General features: G+C 47.3%; 1 protein-coding gene across 1 annotated transcript in view; it reads left to right on the top strand.

Moving 5' to 3' along the window:
- The first annotated feature begins 389 nt into the window (after nucleotides 1–389).
- FAM117A (family with sequence similarity 117 member A) overlaps nucleotides 390–20,510 on the top strand; it is a 41,127-nt gene continuing 21,006 nt past the window's right edge. The window contains exon 1 of the mRNA XM_033090434.1: nucleotides 390–650. Coding sequence (XP_032946325.1) covers nucleotides 455–650 — 196 coding nt within the window. The 5' untranslated portion in view covers nucleotides 390–454. The remainder of the gene's footprint in view (nucleotides 651–20,510) is intronic.

The following is a 20,510-nucleotide window of genomic DNA, read 5'->3' on the forward strand; positions in this document are numbered from 1 at the left end:
CCTATCCCCCATAATGATTTCAGAAATGCTTGATTCCATCTTACGTCTGGTCGCGCCCCCACTCAGCCTGACGTCACGTGACATGTATTTGCATACTACCTGGGACTGGGTGTGACGCACCCCTTTTCTGCGTCTTCTCATTGGTGGCGCCGGAGAACCAACCCTCTTCTGGGCAGGCCAATCAGCGGCCCCTCGGATGTGCGAAAGCGGGGATGAGTGGGATGGAGGTGGGGTTTTGGGTTGGATCGCTAGGCATATTGACCAATCATCCTCTGGGAAGGGAAGAGCTAGCTGTGAATTGGTTGGGAGGAGGGGTCTGGGAACCGTAGGCCAATGAGAGCTCTAGCTTGAGGGGGCCGGTCTCCGCCCCGTAGGGCAGATAAGCAGCAGCAACGGGGGTTGGGAGGGTTGTTTGGGGCTCGCTGTGGGGCCGAGGCAGGCACTCGGGCGGGCGATGGCGGGGGCCGCAGCGGGCGGCAGAGGCGGAGGTGCCTGGGGGCCGGGGCGAGGAGGGGCCGGAGGGCTCCGGCGGGGCTGCTCTCCCCCAGCCCCCGCCGGCTCTCCCCGGGCTGGGCTGCAGCCGCTCAGGGCCACGGTCCCCTTCCAGCTGCAGCAGCCGCACCAGCGCCGGGACGGGGGTGGCCGCGCAGGTGAGCTGGGCCTGGAGCGGGCACCGGGAAGACGTTGGGGGAGGGGGGCGCGTGATGGGGGAGGAGTATGGGAAGAAGTGTGAGGGGAGAGTGGATGGGGGCGAGCGAAAAGAAAGGGGGTCGCGCATAGTCTGAGAGGGCGGAGGGAGCGAGAGCGAGGAGGCGTGAACTGGGGGTGCACCGCCAGGACAGTGCAGGGAGTCGGGGCCCGGAGCTGAAGGGAGGGACCTGGCAGATGGAGGCTGGCTTTGGGGGCGTAACCGAAAAGTGGGCAGAGTGTGGTGTGGGGGTGAGTGGAAAATGCAGGGGTGGCAGCGAGGTGTGAGGAAAGAGTGAGTGGCGCGTGATGGGGGCGCCCTGTGCAGGGCTGACGCTGGAGCATGGAGCCGGTGGGCGCTGGACGTTTGCACGGGGAGGGGGAGGGGCATGAAGGAGAGTCCTGTGGAGCCATGTGTTACTTCTCCAACTTGAGTTTGGTCCCAGCATCCCTCTCTACAGCTCTGGAGTTCCTTTCCTCACCACTTTTACTGCGCTTCCCTTTTATGCCATCTCCAGGAGCTGATTTCATCTGAGCCGTTGGAATAAGTTAGTTTAACGGTTTTGACTACGGTATAAACGCTCCGCTCCGCTCCCCTACATTCCTCCTGGTGTGTCCCAGAAGTTGTATGTTCCCAGATCACTGACTTGCTTAATATGGCTGTCTCATTCCAACCATCTCGCGGCGCGTGCGTGTGCGCGCGCGCGCGGGCGGGCGGGAGTGTGTGTGTGTGAGTGTGTGTGTGTAGGACCTGGGCAGTTTGCCCCCTTCCATTTTCTCCTCCCCCCACCAAGGCCGTTTTGTCCTGGGCATTGCCAGCCAACGTGGCAGTGGAGTGAGGGCTACAATCAAGTACAGTAGCAAATACCTCTACTTTCTGAACAGCCCTGAAAACCGTGTCTTAATAGCAGCTTGATGTGGGTGTGGGGAAACTAGGGAGGAGTAAACTTACCTGACCACAATCAAAGCTGTGATGGGTCCCCCCTCAAATGCAGGCATTTAGGAATAGGAAAAGGAACCTACTTGCATGAAGAGGTTGGCAATAAGTTGAAAGTGAGGCTTGCATTTGATTCACACCAGATGTGAAAAGATCACTGCACACTTCCAAAGTCTCAGAGCCTACCAAATGTACAAAAGTCATGCCTGGTCCCTGCCATCTAACGGTTAATGACATTCTCTAAACCAGAGTTTCTTGAGCTTTTTGTGATTATTAAGCTTAGTTAGTTATTGTACATCACCCTCCCGAAAGTATAGTTACTACAGTGCCTTCTAGGTAAGAATGGAATAAAGAGGGTCTCTGAAGTAGAAAGTCCAAGTCTATCTGGACCTCATTGTAAATGTTAGCATTGCATCTTGGAATGCAGCAACTCGGTCAAATCTGGTAGCAAGATGGTAACCAACTAGTAAAAGTATGTCTAGAATCTGGCGGTGTAGAGCAAAGCAGTGCCCAGACAAACTCATGCCTATTGTGAGCTGTAAAGTAAACCACAAGACTACAAACCTGCTAGTTTTGTTTAGGCTCCTTTGGAGCCCAGGGAAGTTAGTAGAACAGCGAGCACCAGAATCTTAGTCACTGTTAGTAGAAATCAACAGAAAGCCTGCCTGTGTCGTAGCTAGAAATCTATTAGTCATATTTGTAAGAGCAGTTATTCTGTGTCTACTGCAGCATTTATATTAAAAGGACAAACACTGATGGATGCTGTGGAAAGGAGATGAGTGTAGGTTTGGATGACTGGGTTCTTTACACGGCCTGTTCATTTTGTAGGGCAAGGGGTCCTGAGATACTGGTGGAAACATAGGAAGCTCGAGTTCTGCACAACCTGTCTGATGAATTTAGGGCAAGTTGGGTGGTCTCTGGCTTAGGTTCGGGATTGGGCTGATGGATTATTTCTCCACCTGTTAATATCCCTGCAGCATTAATGAGGCATTTACCTCTGTAGTGGGATTATCTATAGATTTTCAGGAGAGAAGAAAGAAAAGAAAGAAAGTGTCCTGAGTCTGGGGACTTCTTTGTAGCCAGACATTAAGGGAATGTACCAGGTCTTTGGTTTGGGATCACATCAGGTTTTCTACATGTTAACTTTAACCCATTCTTTGGCCTTGAGAAGTGGTAAAAGTGGTTTCCTCTAGGCCACCTATAATAGAAGGAAATGGCTTGCAGTCATAAAGCCTTAAGAGAATGGCTTTGGGTGCCAGAATGCCTGGGTTTCCAATCCAGGTTCTGCCATTTACTAGTTGTGTGGCTTGGAGGGAGTTACTTAACTTCTGTGCCTCAGTTTTCTCATCTGTAAAATGTGAATAATACCAACATCAGAAGAATCAAATGAGGTAATAAAGTGCTTAGAACAGTGCTTGGCACATAGATCCTATAAAAGTGTTTGCTGCTGCTTATATTGTTACTCTTCTCTCCACCTGGCCAAGGTGAGAGCACTGTTGGCCAGTGCCCATGGCCTTTCAGGCTTCAAAGAGAAAACCCATATTGGTTTGAAACCAGTACTGCAGGTTTCAGAATTTCAGGTCCTCCCTTTGCACTTTTATTCCCTCATCTTTTAAAATGAGCTTTCTCAACAGGGCTCTGAAACCCAACTGTTTAAAAAGGCCAGGTGAGCTGGGACTGGGTTTCAGGAACAATTAAGTGTCGTCACTGTTTCTGTTTCCCATCTGAAAGTGATGTCGTGCTCAGTGCTGTGCAGTTGTCTCCACCACACACCCTGTTGTGTTCTTGACAAGATATATTAGACCTTTTATAAAATGGTTATGGTGTAAAGAGCAGTATTTACCTTCTGTGGCGATTCATCCAAAAGGGATGTCTTCATAAAGTGAGGAATGGCCTGGGCTAGGGGTGTGGAAGGCAGAAGAGAGCAGAGAGAAAAATGAAGGTCAGCTCTTAAGAAAACTAAGAGCCACTAGTGGGTAATAGAAACCTAGGATAAATATCTTATGCGATTGCCCCTTTAATTAAATTCTCATTTGTGTCCTGGAGGCTGTCAGTGTTTATGTTCTTCCAGGACCACTGATGATGGACAAAATGGGACTAGGAGGTGAATTGTTCTGGGTCCTAGTCTTCCTATCTTGTTTAGTGTCTTTGTCTCCATATCCCTAGAATGAAGCTAATGTTTAATTCAGCTTTGCAAATTCTTCTCCATCTGACAAGCCCCACTGGGGCCAGCTGGGTCCTAGGGAAGCCAAATGCTGCCTCTGTACCTCCTCTGAACCGTCTTAATCTAGGAGTTGGCAATTAGGGACTAGAGGCCAAATCCAAGCCTCTGCCTGTTTTTGTAAATAAAGTTTTATTGGAATACAGCCATGCCCCGTCATTTAGGTATTGTCTATGGCTGCTTTTGCACAACAATGACAAAATTGAGTAGTTGTGATAGAGACCATTTGGCCCATAAAGACTAAAATATTTACTCTCTGGCATTTTATAGAAAGAGTTAGACTTAAACAGTGTTCCTGACCATTATTTCTACCGTATGTAAAGATCAGTTTCAAATGTGTGTAGTATACACCTCAGAAAATCCTAAGGAGATAAAGAAAACTAATAAGCCCGTGTCCCCACTCATATTTTAGTGGTAAAGAAAAGGGGTTATCAGCTCCCAGTTCTCAATCTTTGTGGAAGATCAGCACATGTGAATCCAAGCTGCCCACCCCCACCGTTGTCAGGTGACATGTGTTCAGTAGACATAAATTAAATTGGACTTACATAAAAGCTTAATTGTTAGGCACATTTGCACCCCCTCCCCACTTACCCCCCATGAAAACCTAACAACCCACAACTGCAGTGAACACGTTTTTAAATCAGATGGAAATTACTTTAGGTTTATCTCCTGTTTTGGATTTTTCTTGTTGCCTTTTATTTTTCTGAACAGATCATTGAGAGCTGGTAGTAGTCATGGCTGCCCTAAAATACTGGCTTCCCCACAGGGACATAAGAAGAGTTTATTTCAAATGTTGAGTAGGTTCTCCAGGATGGTCCTTTCAGTGAATATAAGGCAGCATTGTTACAAGAAATGCTATTGGTAATTATTAAACTCCTTTCCTTGCAGTGCTTTGGAAACTTAGGTCTTAGGGCATGGGTGTTTAGATAGGTGTGGAACCGCATAAAGGAGGTTGCTTATGAGAGACCCGAGAGAAAGCCCTCTTCAAACCATGGTCCTTCTGGACCCTGGTGCCAGAAACAGCCTGGAGATTAGAACAGAATATAACTTTTCTATGCCAAAGAGCCATCGTGCTTTAACTGCACTTGGGGGCGCAGTGAAAATCCTGTAAGAGTGACAGTTGTCCTTCAGAACCCTGTGAGTGAGGGAAGCCTTAAACACCAGGCACTTCCCAGCCTGGCACTGCTAACTTGCTTTTGACAGCTTTGCTAGCACCAGGCACATGGTCAGCAAAATGCACTGCTAAAGTATCTGACTCTTAAATGTTATCGTCAGCGATGGCATCTTTGAAATTGCAGGTCACAGGGCCTCATTACTTTACCCCTTTGGTACCTAAAGTTGTGTGGATCCATTTGTTCTTCAGTATTTTGATAGCAAAAGATTATGCATAGATGGGAAATTCTCCGCTTATGTAACACAGAGCTAGGATATTTGAAACCATTTGAGGTCAGTGGAGAAGGGGTGAGAACAGTGGGGAGTGGTGGTAAAACAACATCATTCTCTCTCGTTCCAGATATAGATAGATCTCTAGGAAATTTGAGGCAGGATTGCAAAACTTTCATAGTTAGGTGGCAATGTGAGTGTTGCCAAAGTGGTTGCTGGACATTAATAGCCGGAGAATACTTTCCCTGCATTTTCTGCTGGTGCGTCTTGCTGGGCACCAAGGCGACACTATTCCTTGATCTTATTGGAACTGCCAGAAATTGAGCGTCCTCCTCCAGATTCTTACAGCTCTCATGGAGAGCATTGTGCCAAAGGATTCAGACTTTAGGGTGTGACATGTTCCCAGGGCTGGTCTGGTTTTGAGTTCTTATTGACACTACCACGTATATCAAATGCTATGTGACACTGGCTCCAATGCTTTACTAGACTTCTCTGGGCTTACTCTTATTTCACAGGCAGTTTGGAGCCCTTGTAAGGGGCTGGAAGGGAAAACCTTGTGTTTCCTTCCCAGTTCAGAGCCAAGGTGGGCGCCTACTAGCCAGTTAGTTTAGTGAGAATAGACAGTCTCTTCATGGGTTAATGAGTTTTACTTCCCTCAGAGATGGATAGAAGAAGAAGCAGGAAAGAGTGGAAACAGAGGAAAGATGAGTGGGAAAGCTGGTCAACTTTCTACCTCTGCCTGAATTGAATCTTCCCAGAGGGCTCCCTTTATTTGGTTTGCAGGTTTATGAATTAACCAAACATTAGCCGAATCTCTTCACATTGTTTGGTCAAAAACAAATCCTGATCTCAGAGAGAAGAGTTTTGGATTCTATTGGAAGTTAGAAATGACCTGTGCTCCAGTTCCTCTCCAGTCGTGGGGAGCTTGGGAAGGGGCCATTGTTGGGAACAGCTGTATGGTGGACGGCCTCCAACTCCTGGTCCCCACTGAACCTCCTGGTTTTGAAAACTCTTCCTGGCACTTTGCTTTCTCCTCCACACTTTTCCTCAGGGTCACTCCAAAGCCAAATGCCCAGCTTGGAGTCATTTAAATATTTATCCTCAGGCCCAAGGAATAAGCCTCAATTGACTTTTGCTGTGTGGGTGCACCATAGCCAATCAAGGGTGGCTTTAATGAACTTAAAAGAATGCTATCAAAGTATTTCATAATAGGAAAACTTTTAACTTCAGCCCCTGGGGAACCTGGAACTGCAATCTGGGCTGTGTACAGACACTTACCCTGCCCGACTCACGAGCCACAGACAGCTGACACCGGGGGTGGATGGAGCGCCTTGGGCTCAGCCCTGCCTGCACATTAGCAGTTCTGCTTCCAGCTCCCTAATAAAAAGGGTGGAGGTCGGTGGAGGTCCGGGAAGACTCCTCTGAGGGCTGGAGTTGGTCGGAAGCAGCAGGCCTATGCTCAGGGTGGGAGGTTTTTTTCTCCGAGATGCCTGAATGCGGCTTATTAGACGGGCAGTGTGTGACCCTGTGCTTCCTAGCTTGTGAGTGGTGAGTGTCTTTTCCAGGGGGAACAATGTTAACAGGCATAGGTCTAGTCTACCACCAGATCTGCCACCTGAATCCCTTATCATCTGATCCTAAGTGAAAACGTGCAGGAGAGCACTGAGGTCTAACCTTCTTGAGAGGCAAAGGTAGGATTAAACATACAACTCTAAAAGTAAATAACACGTCCACAAGTGAGTCGAATATATTTTCAAGCTGGAGGAGACTTAGAATGAAGGAATACTGTATTACCTAAGTGTTAGGGTTAGAGAATTGTTCAGTTTTAAATAGGCTTTTTTTTTTTAATTAGCCATTATATTATTCTCCCTAAGGTTAAATTAAGTTTTTACTCTTCCCTCCCTTTTCAGAAGTGGCATTGGTGTGTGTTCCTTAACTTTCTCAAATCTCTTTAGTTCCTTCTACCTCATGTTGGAAATTGTGTGCCTGCCTTTTTAAAAAGTAGGCACCTCATGTTTCAAGTTCAAGTGCATTGGAACTCACCCTGCAGCTTGAACAGATTTGAGTGTTTTTGCAGAGGGAGGGCCAGGGCAGATGGGGAGTGTCGTGCTCAATAAATACTTGTTGGATTGAGTTGCTGGAAAGGCATCAGGGGTGGGGAGAGTGAGCCATACTTCCTCCAGGCTCGCTTGTGCTTTCTGCCATTGCTGGTCCCCATACACTGTGCCCCTTTACCACACCTCTCCTCAGCTACTTACTCCCCCTTCCCCCAAGTATTAGTTTCTCTCTCTCTCTAAATCACTGTTCTCCTATTCGTCCTGGTCATTGGGCTTGAAACCCAGTTGGTGCCAAAGACGTGGCATTTCCATGGATGTCATTGCTAGGCCGGTAGGCTCTCGTCCCCACGGACTTACAGCCAGCAGGTGATTTGGGCAGTTAGTTAACAGGTCAATCCATGGAAACAGCCAATGTGTAGGATTTTGTTAATGATTTTATAAAAAAGCCAGACCACCTGGCCTTAGGCTTAGGTGTGAATATGGGTGGGAGGCCGAGGAGACCAAGATGAATGCTGGATGTCCTGTGACTACAGGTAGATTTGTACCAAATTCCTCGGAGTGCTGTAATGTATAGCTAAGGAAGGCAGGAAGACTAAATCTGAACTGGGGACTTTTTTAGGCCTGGGAGCAGAGTGGTCTGTTGGCTCCTAGGGTGGCTTCGTAGGTAGGATCAGGCTGGAAGCCCTCCCTCCCACGCCAGGTGCCATCCAAGCAGTGATACAAAGCACTGCTGGAAATGCTGGAAAGAGACGCTCATCATTCCCTAAGGCCTGGGTGCTACATAGTTATATCAGCTGCCATAAACAATGTCAGCCGTGGAGGCTGTGTTCCCCTGCCTTTAAAGTTGCCAGCCACGGGCCTGGTGGCTTAGTCAAAATGGTTTTATAAATCTGCCCTGCTGGGGCTAACTTTGAACAGAGTGAAAATGTGATCAGGAGGAAAGAACGGCAGTTTCTCTTCCTTCCTCCTCCCGTCTCTTCTTCCCTATCCCACACATTGCCTTTCCCTTGAAGGGTTTTCTGTGCTCGGTGCGTGTTTGATCACCCGCACGGCTTTGAGAGAACCACTGCTGATAGCGCGTGTGTTCCCTGCCCCACACCTGCAGGCTGGCTGAAAACCTGCCGCACAGCCCCTGTTTGGGATTGTCTTTGTAACTGACGCCCATCAGATATGACATACACACTGGGGCGGAGGGTGGAGGTGGATAACATTTGGCATGACAGAGGGGATGCAACCAGAGCGCTTTCCCAGTGTGATGTAGTGTGGATTCAGAGATCGGGGCGAGGAGAACAATGTGAGTCACATCCATGGCATGTGTGCACATCTTGATGCTAAGGGCAGCACCTGGACTCTTCCTCGTTAGAACCGTAATCCTGGCGAGCTCTGTGTTCACAGGAGAAGACGAAAACAGCTGCTTCTGGGAATCCCAACTCGAAGGCCCCCACTTTCATCTGTATTTTTCAGGGAAGTTGCGAGTATAGATCTTAGGTTTTGACAATGTGTTCCATTTGTTTAGCACTTTGGTCACGGTCGGTGCTCTTGAATGTTTCTCATTCATCCACACGACGGTCCTGCAGGTGCAGCTGGCATTTAGTAGTTTTTCCAGATAAGGCAACTGAGGCCCAGAAAGGAAGTGACTTGCCCAAGACCATGTGACTAAGAAAGCCCTTTTGCTTCTGATCCCAGGGCTCTTTCCACCATGGCCTGGACAGGCCGTTGTGAATTTCCTCCCCAGCTGGCATCCTCTGCTGCCTGCCCAGCACATGCCAGCCTTTGTTTCCCTTCTGCTTGTATATCTGTATTCCAGGAACAACAATTCGTTTGTTCAATTGATCAAATTGGAGAATTGGAAAGGAAAGTGATCTGCAAAGAAGTCTGTCTGTTCCTTTAGCACCTCATAAGTGACTATCCACTTGGGGTGGCTAGTTGGAAAGTGGTAGTTATTACGTTATATGTGTGATATGGTGGTGCCTTTTGAGTGTTTCCAACTGGTTTGAGACATGCAATTTCCATGTGGAATGAGAAGCTAACCTGGGACAGTTAGGACCCAGGAGGCAGGGAGGGCTTTCCCGCTTCTGTGGGGCCATGGTCATGGCTCCTGAGCTTGGGGCCATATCAGGGAGATACTCCTTAAGATGGAGCTTATAGGAAAGGGTTTCTTTCTTAGGTGTGACTATGTGGAACCCAAAAGAGCACCTGGGGATAAGTGTGGGTGGTGCATTCCTATGGTGGGGGGTAGGTGCAGGTGACATTCCATCATGATGACAACTTAGTCCTTCACGTAGGGAAACCCTGGTGCATACCTCCCCCGACCCTCGCGACGCTGTATCTGAGCATGTCTCCCTCTGCTAGCTTTAGGTCACCTGGGACTGGAGTCATTGTGATACATGATAGTGCCTTTGTGAGACAAGCATATGCCCAGTAAGGGGAATAGCTAGGACCTGAACTCTAGATAAAGTCCATTGAGGGACTTGGTATCATGGAGAATTGCCTGGCCTGCTTCATACTGGTTACCTAACCCTCCCGAGAGGGTTATGGGCAGCTCTTACCTCCTTACCTCTCTTACCAACCAGATTCTGTATAGAATTCTTGAATGTTCTAATAACCATATGCTTCCGTGGAACCTTTCTTTCCCAGTTACTTCCCAACTTCATAAGGTAAAATCCCATTATAACATATTATAAAAATGCTTCTGTATAATAAAGCTATTTCCGTGGCTCATATAAATGCTTTGTGGTTGTTTTTTGTGGTTTTTGTTGTTTAAAGACAAAGACAAGAGTAATCACCTATCTTCTGTACCACGTACTTTTTCTGGTCCCTGTCCATGTAATAGTTCATCTCAAAAGCAGAACACTTGGTGCTTGCTGTTCGCATTGAGGTAGGGAGAAGGGAGCGGAGCTGCGGAGCCATCACCAGGAGCAAGGCCCCTTTGCTTTCTCTTCATCTGGAGCCTTCCACCCTCCAATACTTCCTTCTTGTTTTCAAAGAGACCACACAAAAACCCAACTAAGGACAATATATGTGTGTATCTGAATGTGTGTGTGGCAAGTGTGAATGTGGGAGAGTATGTGTTTGTATGTGAGAAAAAGTGCACATGAAAGAAAGCAAGTGATAAAGCAGATGGGGCAAATATTTAACAATAGGCGGGTCTGGGTAAAGGTTACATGAGTGTTCTATGTACTAGTCTCAGTCTTGCATGTATAAGTTTGAAATCATTTCCAAGTAAAATGTTTAAAAAATGAATACATGCTAGACTAATTTGACTGTATCAGGAGTTCTTCAGAAGTTTTCTTCCACCATTCTTATAGCGTCTCTTATTCTCTCCCATTTAAGAGACGAAACAACTGCAGCCCAGAGAAGTTAATGACTCATCTGAGTTCATGTCGCACATTGGAGCAGAGGCAGGGTTTGGGCCCAGGTGTTGACCGTGATAGTAGGCCCCCTCTCAGGACACCTCAGGCTTGACCTTACTGGCTCGACCAGGTTGGCATCTGATTCTGAGAACGGTTGGCAGCCTGCTACTGTGTGTCCGAGCCCAGTTCATTCTCCACGTTGACCCAGCAGGGGGATCACCAGGGTTGTCACAGTCTGCTGAAACGCACCGAGAATATTTAGGGTGTCCGGGTACCGTCTAGGGGAAAACGCTTCCTTATCCTAAGAAACACTTACTCTGCTCTTTATTCTTAAAGTACATGAAATCAGAAAGCCCTCTTGCACCAGAGCTGTGGAGTAATACTACTTCGCATTTTTATAATAGAGATCTGAGGAGAAAGGAGCTGAGTTTGGTTTAGAAAGTGATGCCAGATTATGGGCCTGCGCCAGGCAGCTTTCTCAGCTGTGTATCGGTTGGCTGGTTGTACCGACTGCCTTGCAAATGTACGGGAGCCTGAGAGAGGGCATCTGTATGGTTTAATGCAGCATGTCTTACCAAGTGGACAGGCGTTACAACTTTGTATACAAAGGGAGGGCTCACTCGTAGTCAACAAAAACCTTCCACATACTACAGGGCCCAAGGAGGGGTGGGTCTGGTCATCACTGCTTAGCAGACGGAGTTCGCGCGGTTCAGGCACTGCGTTTGTTTCCCGGCTCCTCTTCTCTCACCAAACTCCATGTTACACATGCATCTGTGCTCTTTGAAGGCACTTCAGTTATTCTTGACATTGTCAAGAATAGTGATATTTCCCCTAGCTTCCAGAATGGGGGTAACTAAATGAGTCCTACTCTGTTTCTTAACATAGAAAAAACAGTTTTTAAAAAAATCCTTAGTTTTAGTGTGTGTCCTTTATCTGAAATGTCTCCCTGCAGCTACCCTAGAGCCGTGAGACTGTGGTTAATTTGACATCAAAGGATTTTTTTCATGGGCTCCAGCCAGTTATGTGAAATAGACCCATGAGCATTTACTATATGATTACCCAGCTTATATACTTAGATTGTTTGTCCTTAGGCAGTTATCAAGTTATATCGGCTGTCCCCACTCTTCTCTGATTCTTCTTGGCTCTGTCCTCCCCCAAAATAAGTGCCAGGTGGCTCGGCATCCAGAATGAGGACGCGAAGCAGGAGGGTTAGAAAGGCTGCCCACTGATTCCCTTCGGGGTATCTAAGCTTAGAGGTCTGTGTTGGAGCTGCTGTGCAAATGGCCAAAGCTGTCTGCTTAGACGGGACCATGACACCTGAGTCTTTTCCTTCCAGTTCTTAGAGGTATGGATAAGACCATCCTAAACTGTTTTCCTTTTGCTTCAGGAGGATAAGCCTTTTCTTTACCTGACTTACAAAAGAAGGTAACATTGCTGTTAAGGAGCTCTTGATTTAAGAGCAGAAATAAATGCCATCATGTACAGGGGAAGTTGGTGTAACTTACCTCCAGTGGTGTGCGTTGCCGTGTCCTTCTCTGCCTCTGGAATCACACATGGAGAGGTGAGCTGCCAAGCGTCCCTCTGCTGTGAAGTCTTCAGTGGTCTCAGGCATATACTGATACCGTAGCAGCAAAAATTTTCCCAGTGTCAGACTTTTCAAGGCCCTTTCTGGAGGGGCCATCTAATTTTGTTTTTCAGACTAGGTTTACCCTGGAGGCACATATAACCTTTGAGGCTCCTTGAAGAGATCTGAACAACCAGCAAAACCAGGGTTTCAGAACAGGGGCTGCCTTGGAATGTTGCCCAGAACGATTTGGGGTTTTTCCACTGGTAGGGCACAGCCTGGGAATTTGTCACTGTGGTGAGGTGAGGCGGGGTCAGTTCCAGGATGTCAGAGGCTAGGTAGGGAACCACTAGATGGGATGGAGTGGTCCCTGGGGGATCTCCTCTTTGAAGCTGGGGACACAGAGTAGCACTGGAGTAAGGAGATGCGGATAACCAGAGAAGACTCTGCAAGGGGGACAAAATGGTCCATGCAGCTTTTCAAGGCTGTGAGTGTTGAGCACAGTAACCCTAATAGGATTTTAGACCCTGAAGGCAAAGCAGATTCTGTGACTGTACTTTTCTGGCCCTGAGGAACATAACTGAGCAATTGCTCCTTATAAGCAACCTGCCTTCCCAGCCCAGAGCAAAATAAACCAGAGTCAGGGTTAAAAGCAGAGGTCCTGACAGATTCCAGCCTCGTACAATCTAGTGAGTGAGCAAACCTGCCTCCTGAGTGCTGCTGTCTACCGGCTGGTTACTCCCAGCTTGCCCAGTCATGTGACCAGGCCTTCTGCTTGTGGCTGGCCACAGGTAAATTGAGCACTATTTATACCTCCTGCTTGGGGGAGGAGGAGGGCAAGATCAGCTGGGAGCTCAGAACACAGCTGTCTGATCGGCCTTGGTAAGGCAAGTCTCCCTGCGACTTGACTTTGTGCCTTTTTCCCCACCTTAACTTACCTTGCCCCAGATAATAACATGAGCTCCGAGTTTTCAGTTAAGCTGAATTGGTCAGTAGCCATCTCTTATTTACCCTTTAACAGTTGGGGAATTCTAGAACTAGAGGAAGCTCAAGACTCTTCTGATGTAACCTCCTGCCTTCCAGGGGTGAACACTGAGACATCTAGGGTCATATAATTCTCTCTCCCTGGAGCTGTTCTTGGGTAGACTCTACAAGGTCCCTCATTCAATTCTGATGAGCAAAATGTTCTTTTATCTAGCTAGACACTCCTAACAAAGTCTTTTTACTGCCCTTCATTTTTGTACCCACACAGGAGGAGACTGATACATTCTTATTCATTTCACCTTCTCCTGGGATCTACCTATGTTTCCCTTAGCCGTTGTTACCCATCTTCCCTGGGATCTCACTGGTTTCTACATTCCTTTTGAAGAGCAATAATGGCAAATGGGTGCCCAGAGGTAACTGGGCATATCTGAGGTTATATCCGGCTCCAACTGTGATTCTGGACCAATAAGAACCCCTTAATTCTGCTCGCCGTCTTGCCCTTGCTCCTGGGATGACGTGACACTTCGTAATATGGTTTAAAATCTCTTTCACTTAGTATCTTTATTCTCCCTTGTACTGATTTACATCTTTCAGTTCCTTGCCTTGGATTAATTCTCATTCACTATTTCGTTTCTTACCCATCTTCTCTTTCTCTAAATTAGAAATTCAGAGCAGTGACCCAAGTGAATTTGAACATAACCTGCCAAGATTGGAATGTGAAAGCGTTTAGATCGTTGCTGAGGAGTTAACTGAATTTCTGTCTTCCCAAATTAAGCCCGTTCTTTTATTTTTCACAACTTTATTTTGGGAAAATTTCAAACCTACAGAGAAGTTGTAAACTCAACGCATACCCATTTGTCCTTCACCTCAATGCATTGATAACTCTTAGCTACAATTGTCTAATCTCTCTTCTCTCCTTCTGTGTATTATGTGTATGTTTGTCTAGACTCTAGACATACACACTTGTGCTTTGATATGCGCCTTTTTGATGAACTGTTTGAAAGCAAGTCGCAAATGTCATAACATTTGCCCTTTACTTCAGTGGCATCTCCTGAGAATAAGGACATTTTTCTACATAATCACAATATTATTACACCCAAAGAAGTTATAAGCCATATCATCTAATATTCAGTTCATTTTCAAATTTCCCTTTGAAGACTTTTGTTTTTAATCTAGGACCAAGTCAAGGTTCTTGTTTGGTTATGTCTTTTTAAAAAGTCTTATGTAGACCTCCACTCCCACCTGTTTTTTTTTGTTTGTTTGTTTGTTTCTTTTTAATTTTTTTTTTTTTGTTCTTTTTTGGGGAAGGGGAACAGGACTTTGTTGGGGAACAGTGTATACTTCCAGGCCTTTTTTCCAAGTCAAGTTGTTGTCTTTTCAGTCTTAGTTGTGGAGGGCGCAGCTCAGCTCCAGGTCCAGTTGCCGTTGCTAGTTGCAGGGGGCGCAGCCCACCATCCCTTGCGGGACTCGAGGGATTGAACTGGCAACCTTGTGGTTGAGAGCCCACTGGCCCATGTGGGAATCGAACCGGCAGCCTTCGGAGTTAGGAGCACGGAGCTCTAACCGCCTGAGCCACCGGGCCGGCCCTGTTTTGTTTTTAATGACTTGAAATTTGTGGACCAGTTGTCTTCTAGCTGTCCCACATTCTGGATTTTTCTGTTTCATCATGATGGTATTTCACTTGTTCCTGCATCTCCTGTATTTCACGCGAATGAGAAGTAGGTCTGGGCCTGATGCAATTCAGGTAAAACATTTTTGGCAAGAACATCTCATGGGTGAGGTTGTGTATTTCCTATTCTATCACGTTGGGAGGCACAGAATGTCCATTACTAGGAATGTTAAGTTTGATCACCGGAGGTGGTGGTCACCAAATTTCCCATTGTAAAAATATTTACATTAAAAATAATAGTAAAAGATTATTCTCTTAATAAGCGGTTTACGGGGTGATACTTTGGCCTTATGTAAATGTTCTGTTCCCCACAACCTTTCTCCCGTTAGTTTTGGCCTCCATCGATGACTTCCTGTTTGGGATATTATTTTGGAAGTTAGATAAAGCCAGTTCTGAATTAACACTAATGGATATAAGTATTGACATGAGCAGTTCAAAAGAAGAATAAAAAATGTGGGGGTTTTGGAATCATTGTGGGGAAGACGACAAAAAGGGGCCATCATTCTGTCAAAGTCTTGGTATTTTGTGTGACTTGGGCTGATATCAAATTGAGGATCAGTTGTTTACGCATACGTTGCTCTCTGGAAGTTTGCTTGAGGTCAGGGAGCAGGCAAGCTGAATGGAGCGAAAAATCAGGGTTTGTTCACAAAGGAGAAATTATTTTGACTATTTGAAAGTTATGTGTAATTTTTATTTGTCTTTCTTTCACTCGCTTTCCACTTTCCTCACTAGAAAGGGGATCCCTCATAGTTTCATTGTCTTCTTCCTTCCTTCGCCCAACATGCTCAGTCGGTTAAAAACAATGTTCCCGGATATGATCGTCCTGATTCCTGGCAAGGGAAAGGAATAGAACCCTTCCAGTGAGTGGAGTGGTTCCTGGACCCATGCAGACAGGCACTCATGACAGCTGAGTCTGACAATGAAACGCAAGTGCGGGAAATGTCCTTTCTAAAGTCTTCTTTTGCGAGGGAAAAAGGCCTGTGTCTCAATTTGCTCTGTGGCTTTGGACAAATCAGTTCACCTCTCTACATGATGGTGCGCCATGGGCCCCCAACCTGTAACACTTGGAAGCTCTGCCCCCTCTTCCAGAGAATTCATGAGATTATGGGGTACACACATTCAGAACAGAAGTCAGGGTACAGTTTCAATCACAATTGTCCTCTCACAGGATGTATTGTAGATAAACCCCCTTAATCTCTGGTTGTTCCTTCACCTCAGGTATCTTAAAAGACTCCCGAAGAGCTGGCTGAACATGGCGATTTCTTCTAGATAGGAATCGGATCATTGTGAGAAGTGAACATACTGAAGGGTTTATGCCTTCCCTCCGAGTTTATAGGCCTCCCAGAAATTCATCACTCCCAAATAACTACAGAGTGAGGATTTTTTTTAAGAGGGAGAGGGTTAGGCTGTGTGCTATTTATGCAAAGGCCAAGTACATCCCTTAAGAAAGCATGCTCCAATCAGTAATTGCTAGTATTTTATTTTGTTTTAAGAATGTTGAAATTCTACAGAACTCTTCACACAATGCAGATAAAAGGTGAAAAGTTCACCCCACTTCCTTCTAATTGCAGCTTCTTGAGAACTGAACAAAATGTCTAACTAACTGTTGTCTTTTCCTCTCTCTCTCTCTTTCTCTCTCTCATCACCCTTTTCCTCCTTGCTGCTGCGAAGAGTTAGCATTTTCCTTACTTTTTCCCCACAATGACATCTCCAGATGGCTCTGTCCTGGCGCTTCTCTCCAACTGCCTGTAGATGTAGTCTGCATCTTGGGTAGTCAGACCCCCAGCCAGAAACGCTTTCACTTGAGCTACACATTTAAGTATGGAGTCAGTAATTAATTGAGTGCCTGGCTAGGAAGTTTTTCATGCATATATAAATGTCACTCTTTTCTCTTTTAGGTAAGCCTTCTTGGTAAGGGAAACCGTGATGTTACTATTTATTTCTTCCTCCTTTTTAATCTAGTTGCTTCTCCCTGTTATGGTTGAAATGAAGCTATTGCTTGGTGTTGAAGCTGTTCAATGCCCCAAGTTTAATTTTCCCAGCTGGGATAGATGGGGTCTCCGTGGGCTTTCCACGGAGGGTGTCTTATTCTTCTACAGTCATATTGGGGATTTCAGTTGGACCACAACTTCCCTCCAAAACCCACACCTCCCTGAATTAAGCAGTTAAGTGGCGCTGGACCACAAGGAGCTCAGAAGACTGCCTTCACTGTTTCATCTGAGCACACATGCACTGAAATGGAAAAATAATCCCTGTGAATCTGCTAAGAGGAACTTCCCCTACGTACCCTAAATCTGTTATTGGGGAACTGCTTAGAAATTCTGAATCACTGTTTTACTTCACCGCTGTCTACATGAACACCTCTTCCCCCAACGAAACTGCTGCCTCACAGCTAGGGGACAGGCCAGGACACGGCAGGGCCCGCTCGCCATGTGCAGCCATGTGCCCTGCTTCACCTCCGGGGCCGCCCGGTCCCCACCTGCTGGTCCATCTGAAGTGATGGTCAGGGATTGAAAAAGGCAGGTTGTAGAAATATGGATATATTATGATCTCATTGTATTAAAAATATATATGCACGTGTGCCTGGTGAGGGACCAGGAAGGAAATGCACAGTAGTGAGTTCTGAGGAGGGGCGTGCGTAGTTTTTATTTTTCAGTTTTCACTCATCTGCATTTTATTTGCAACAACATATGTACAGTTTCTATTATAATAAGAGTTATTTTCTCTTTAAGAGGGTAGGCGAGAAGACTAGTGCTAATAATGCTTCAAAGCCTAACAACATGAGAAAGTGACTCATAACTCGTTTGTTGGACCAGCTAGTTGCTGAGTGTTTGCCATGTGTGAGGTCTCATTGGCTGTTGCTGTCTTCTTCCTTCTGTCGTCCTCCTTGGGTATTTTAGGATCACGCGGCCTTGTGCTAATGGAGGGAGGATGGGGGGAATATAGCCTTATTTCTCAGGCTTCTCTTGCCTCCATGAGAGTAAAATAAGTGAAGTGGCCCCCTTGATGCCAGCCAGGACCCTTTGGTCAGGGCCTGATTTCTCCTCGTAAGTTGCCGAGCCTCCACCCCACATTCTGTCTCTGGCCAAGTTGACAAGGGCAGCCACAAACACCTCATTTCCTGTATCATCTGTTGCCTTCCTCCTTCCCCTGACCCTTTCTTGCCCTTCTTCTAAGAGCTGTCATCCTTCACCTTCGGCCCCCAGGGTGGGGCTTTCCTTGTGTGCTCAGGCCTGAGCTGATTTCCAGCCAGAGACATGAGGGAACAGCGGAGACGGCTCGGTGGACCTCCCGCGGAGGTGTTGGCTGGGGTACCCTCAGGTGCTTAGGGCTTGTGCCCACCTTGTTGGCGGCGTGTCGTCCTAGTCCTGCTCCATGTACCCCAGTGCTTACTGTAGAGCGGGCTTGTGGGCACTCAGGATGAATCAGTCTGTCCACTCTGGTGTGCAGGGCCGCTCTTGACCACTCTTGCATCAGTGTCTCATCTGCCCTGTTGACTGTCCCCCACTGCAGACACTTGACCGCTGGCCCTCTCCACTCAGAGCCCTCTCTCTAAAGCCATACAAATGCAGCAGTTGGGAGACAGGGCCAAGTGGCTCTGGAAGATATCACCCAAGGCTTCTTATCTCCGGTGTGTGCTGTTTTGTTTTTTCCATTTGCCGTTGCCCAAGAACCAAAGCATCTGCCACTGCTCAGCTGCGTGGTGAAATGGCCTGGCCCCGTGCCAGGGTGCTTCGCCAGGTGGTTGGACCGTGGAGGCTGCTGCGTGCGATGGGCCGATAATACCCCGCAGTGCTGGAAACAGGACACTCCACCCTCCTGCAGCCACCCAGCCAGTGCCCGACAGCCTGCTGCTTTGTCATGGCCTGTCAGGATATGGGCATCTCTCCTCAGACAAAGCTGGTTGTCTTTTATTTCCCTCCCCCTGTTTCCCAAATCTGAGAGGGGTACTTTCCAGAAATGAAACCAGTTCATCTTCCAACCACAATCAACGATTGTGACTTTTCAGCGCTGCTTCTCCTTTAACCAGAATCACACAGTTGCAGAGGAGACCCCACTACCCACATCTTTCTGGTCTTCCCATGAGGGATAAGCCCGTGAGCCGCTATTTCAACCACACACACTGGTGAGCTTGCTTAGGGGACATTGCCCACTGCGGTCGGTCTCAGTGGGCAGTACAACTTGGGTGCTGACCCGCCGCTGCTGAGGCCCAGGTCTACAAGCTTTATTCCCCCCGGCACTGTTTATTCACGGTGGCGTCCAGGCGGGGTTAGACTGGCCGGGGTTAGACTGGCCGTAGTAAAGGAAAGGGCTTGACACTGCAGAGGTGCACCTTCCCAGGGGACAGTGGTGAGAAGTTAGAAGTCACTCTGCACCTCTTTTCTGGGTAGTCTCTTTTTAGGCTCCCTCATCCCCACCTTCAATCCTAAAGGACTTTGGTGGGGGGAGGGATTAAGTGACAATTGGTTTGACATAATCCAGCTAATGAAGACTTTAAAGTGTATTTGCATCTTCTGTTCTTTACAGCCTGCCCAGGAGGTCACTGAGGCTGGGCTTGTGTTCCTGCTTGCCAGCTGGGAGAGCAGGCCCAGGGAGGTTGTGTGGTGCCTGCTGCGGTCAACCGCAGGGAGGGCAGAGCTGCAGTCAGAACTAGAGCCCTCCCATCTGAGCCCGCAGATACTTGGGGGGGCTCACGGCTCCAGCCTGTAGCCCCTTCGAAGATGGCACAAAACATGTCAATGTCTGATTCTGGTTTTGGTTTGTGTTGTATTTGGAGGGAACGTGGCACCTTGGTTTAGCCCTTAATTAGTTTTGGTGCCCAAATTAGCAGATGCTCCCCAAACCATTTGGGGTGAGGTTTTGAAGTAAGTGGTAGATTTTGTTTTTCCCTGTCAAAATCTAAAAATTTCAAGTGCCCGCCTCCTTTTTTTTTTCTGGGCATGGAGGAAAGATGGCATTTTAGTCTCTAAGGGGCTGAGACCTGCCAAGAATTTGGGGGTTTGGGAGGGGAGAGGGCCTGGCTGAGGGCTCTGAGACTGAAGGGAACTCTGTCACCTTGTGGCTGGCTGGGAGCTGTGCCAGCACCCTGTGCTAGGATGTGGTCATTGTAGAAACAGGGCTGAGGCCCAGCTGTCGCGTTTAAGAAAAAGAAACTGAGGCAAGCACTCCCGTTTGACTTACATGTGGTGAGATCCTTGCAGATCTAGCAGAGAGGAGGGGGTCAGGGGCTGCTGGTTTAGATTAGGGTGCTTGGTTTTTCCCCATCCCCATTCCTCTCTCTTACGCCCCTCCCTTTTGTGTGTATTTATGGGGGTTTGTTTTTGTTTTTGGTACATGGAAGAGTAAGTCAGGACCCACGAAGCCCTCAGAGTCTTTGTGAATTACTTTGGTCAGAGGTGTCCAGAAAGCACGGAGAGTTGACCAAAATGGGTGGGTGGATTCTCACACCACATTCGGGATTCTGGGTCCTCCCTAACCAGGTGAGTATTGGGAGTAAAGTACCACACCTGATTGCTGCCCTTGAGATTAGGCTCCTACTGTAGCTTAGGAATGGATGGGATAGGAAAGTCCCATCAGTAATAGGAACTGACGTAAAATGGGTATGGTTTAAATTGTCCCTAGGAGAGAGTAGAAGGCTTTCCCCCAGGTTCCAAA

The sequence above is a fragment of the Rhinolophus ferrumequinum genome, chromosome 21, assembly GCF_004115265.2.
Source record: "Rhinolophus ferrumequinum isolate MPI-CBG mRhiFer1 chromosome 21, mRhiFer1_v1.p, whole genome shotgun sequence".
NCBI classification, from domain to species: domain Eukaryota; kingdom Metazoa; phylum Chordata; class Mammalia; order Chiroptera; family Rhinolophidae; genus Rhinolophus; species Rhinolophus ferrumequinum.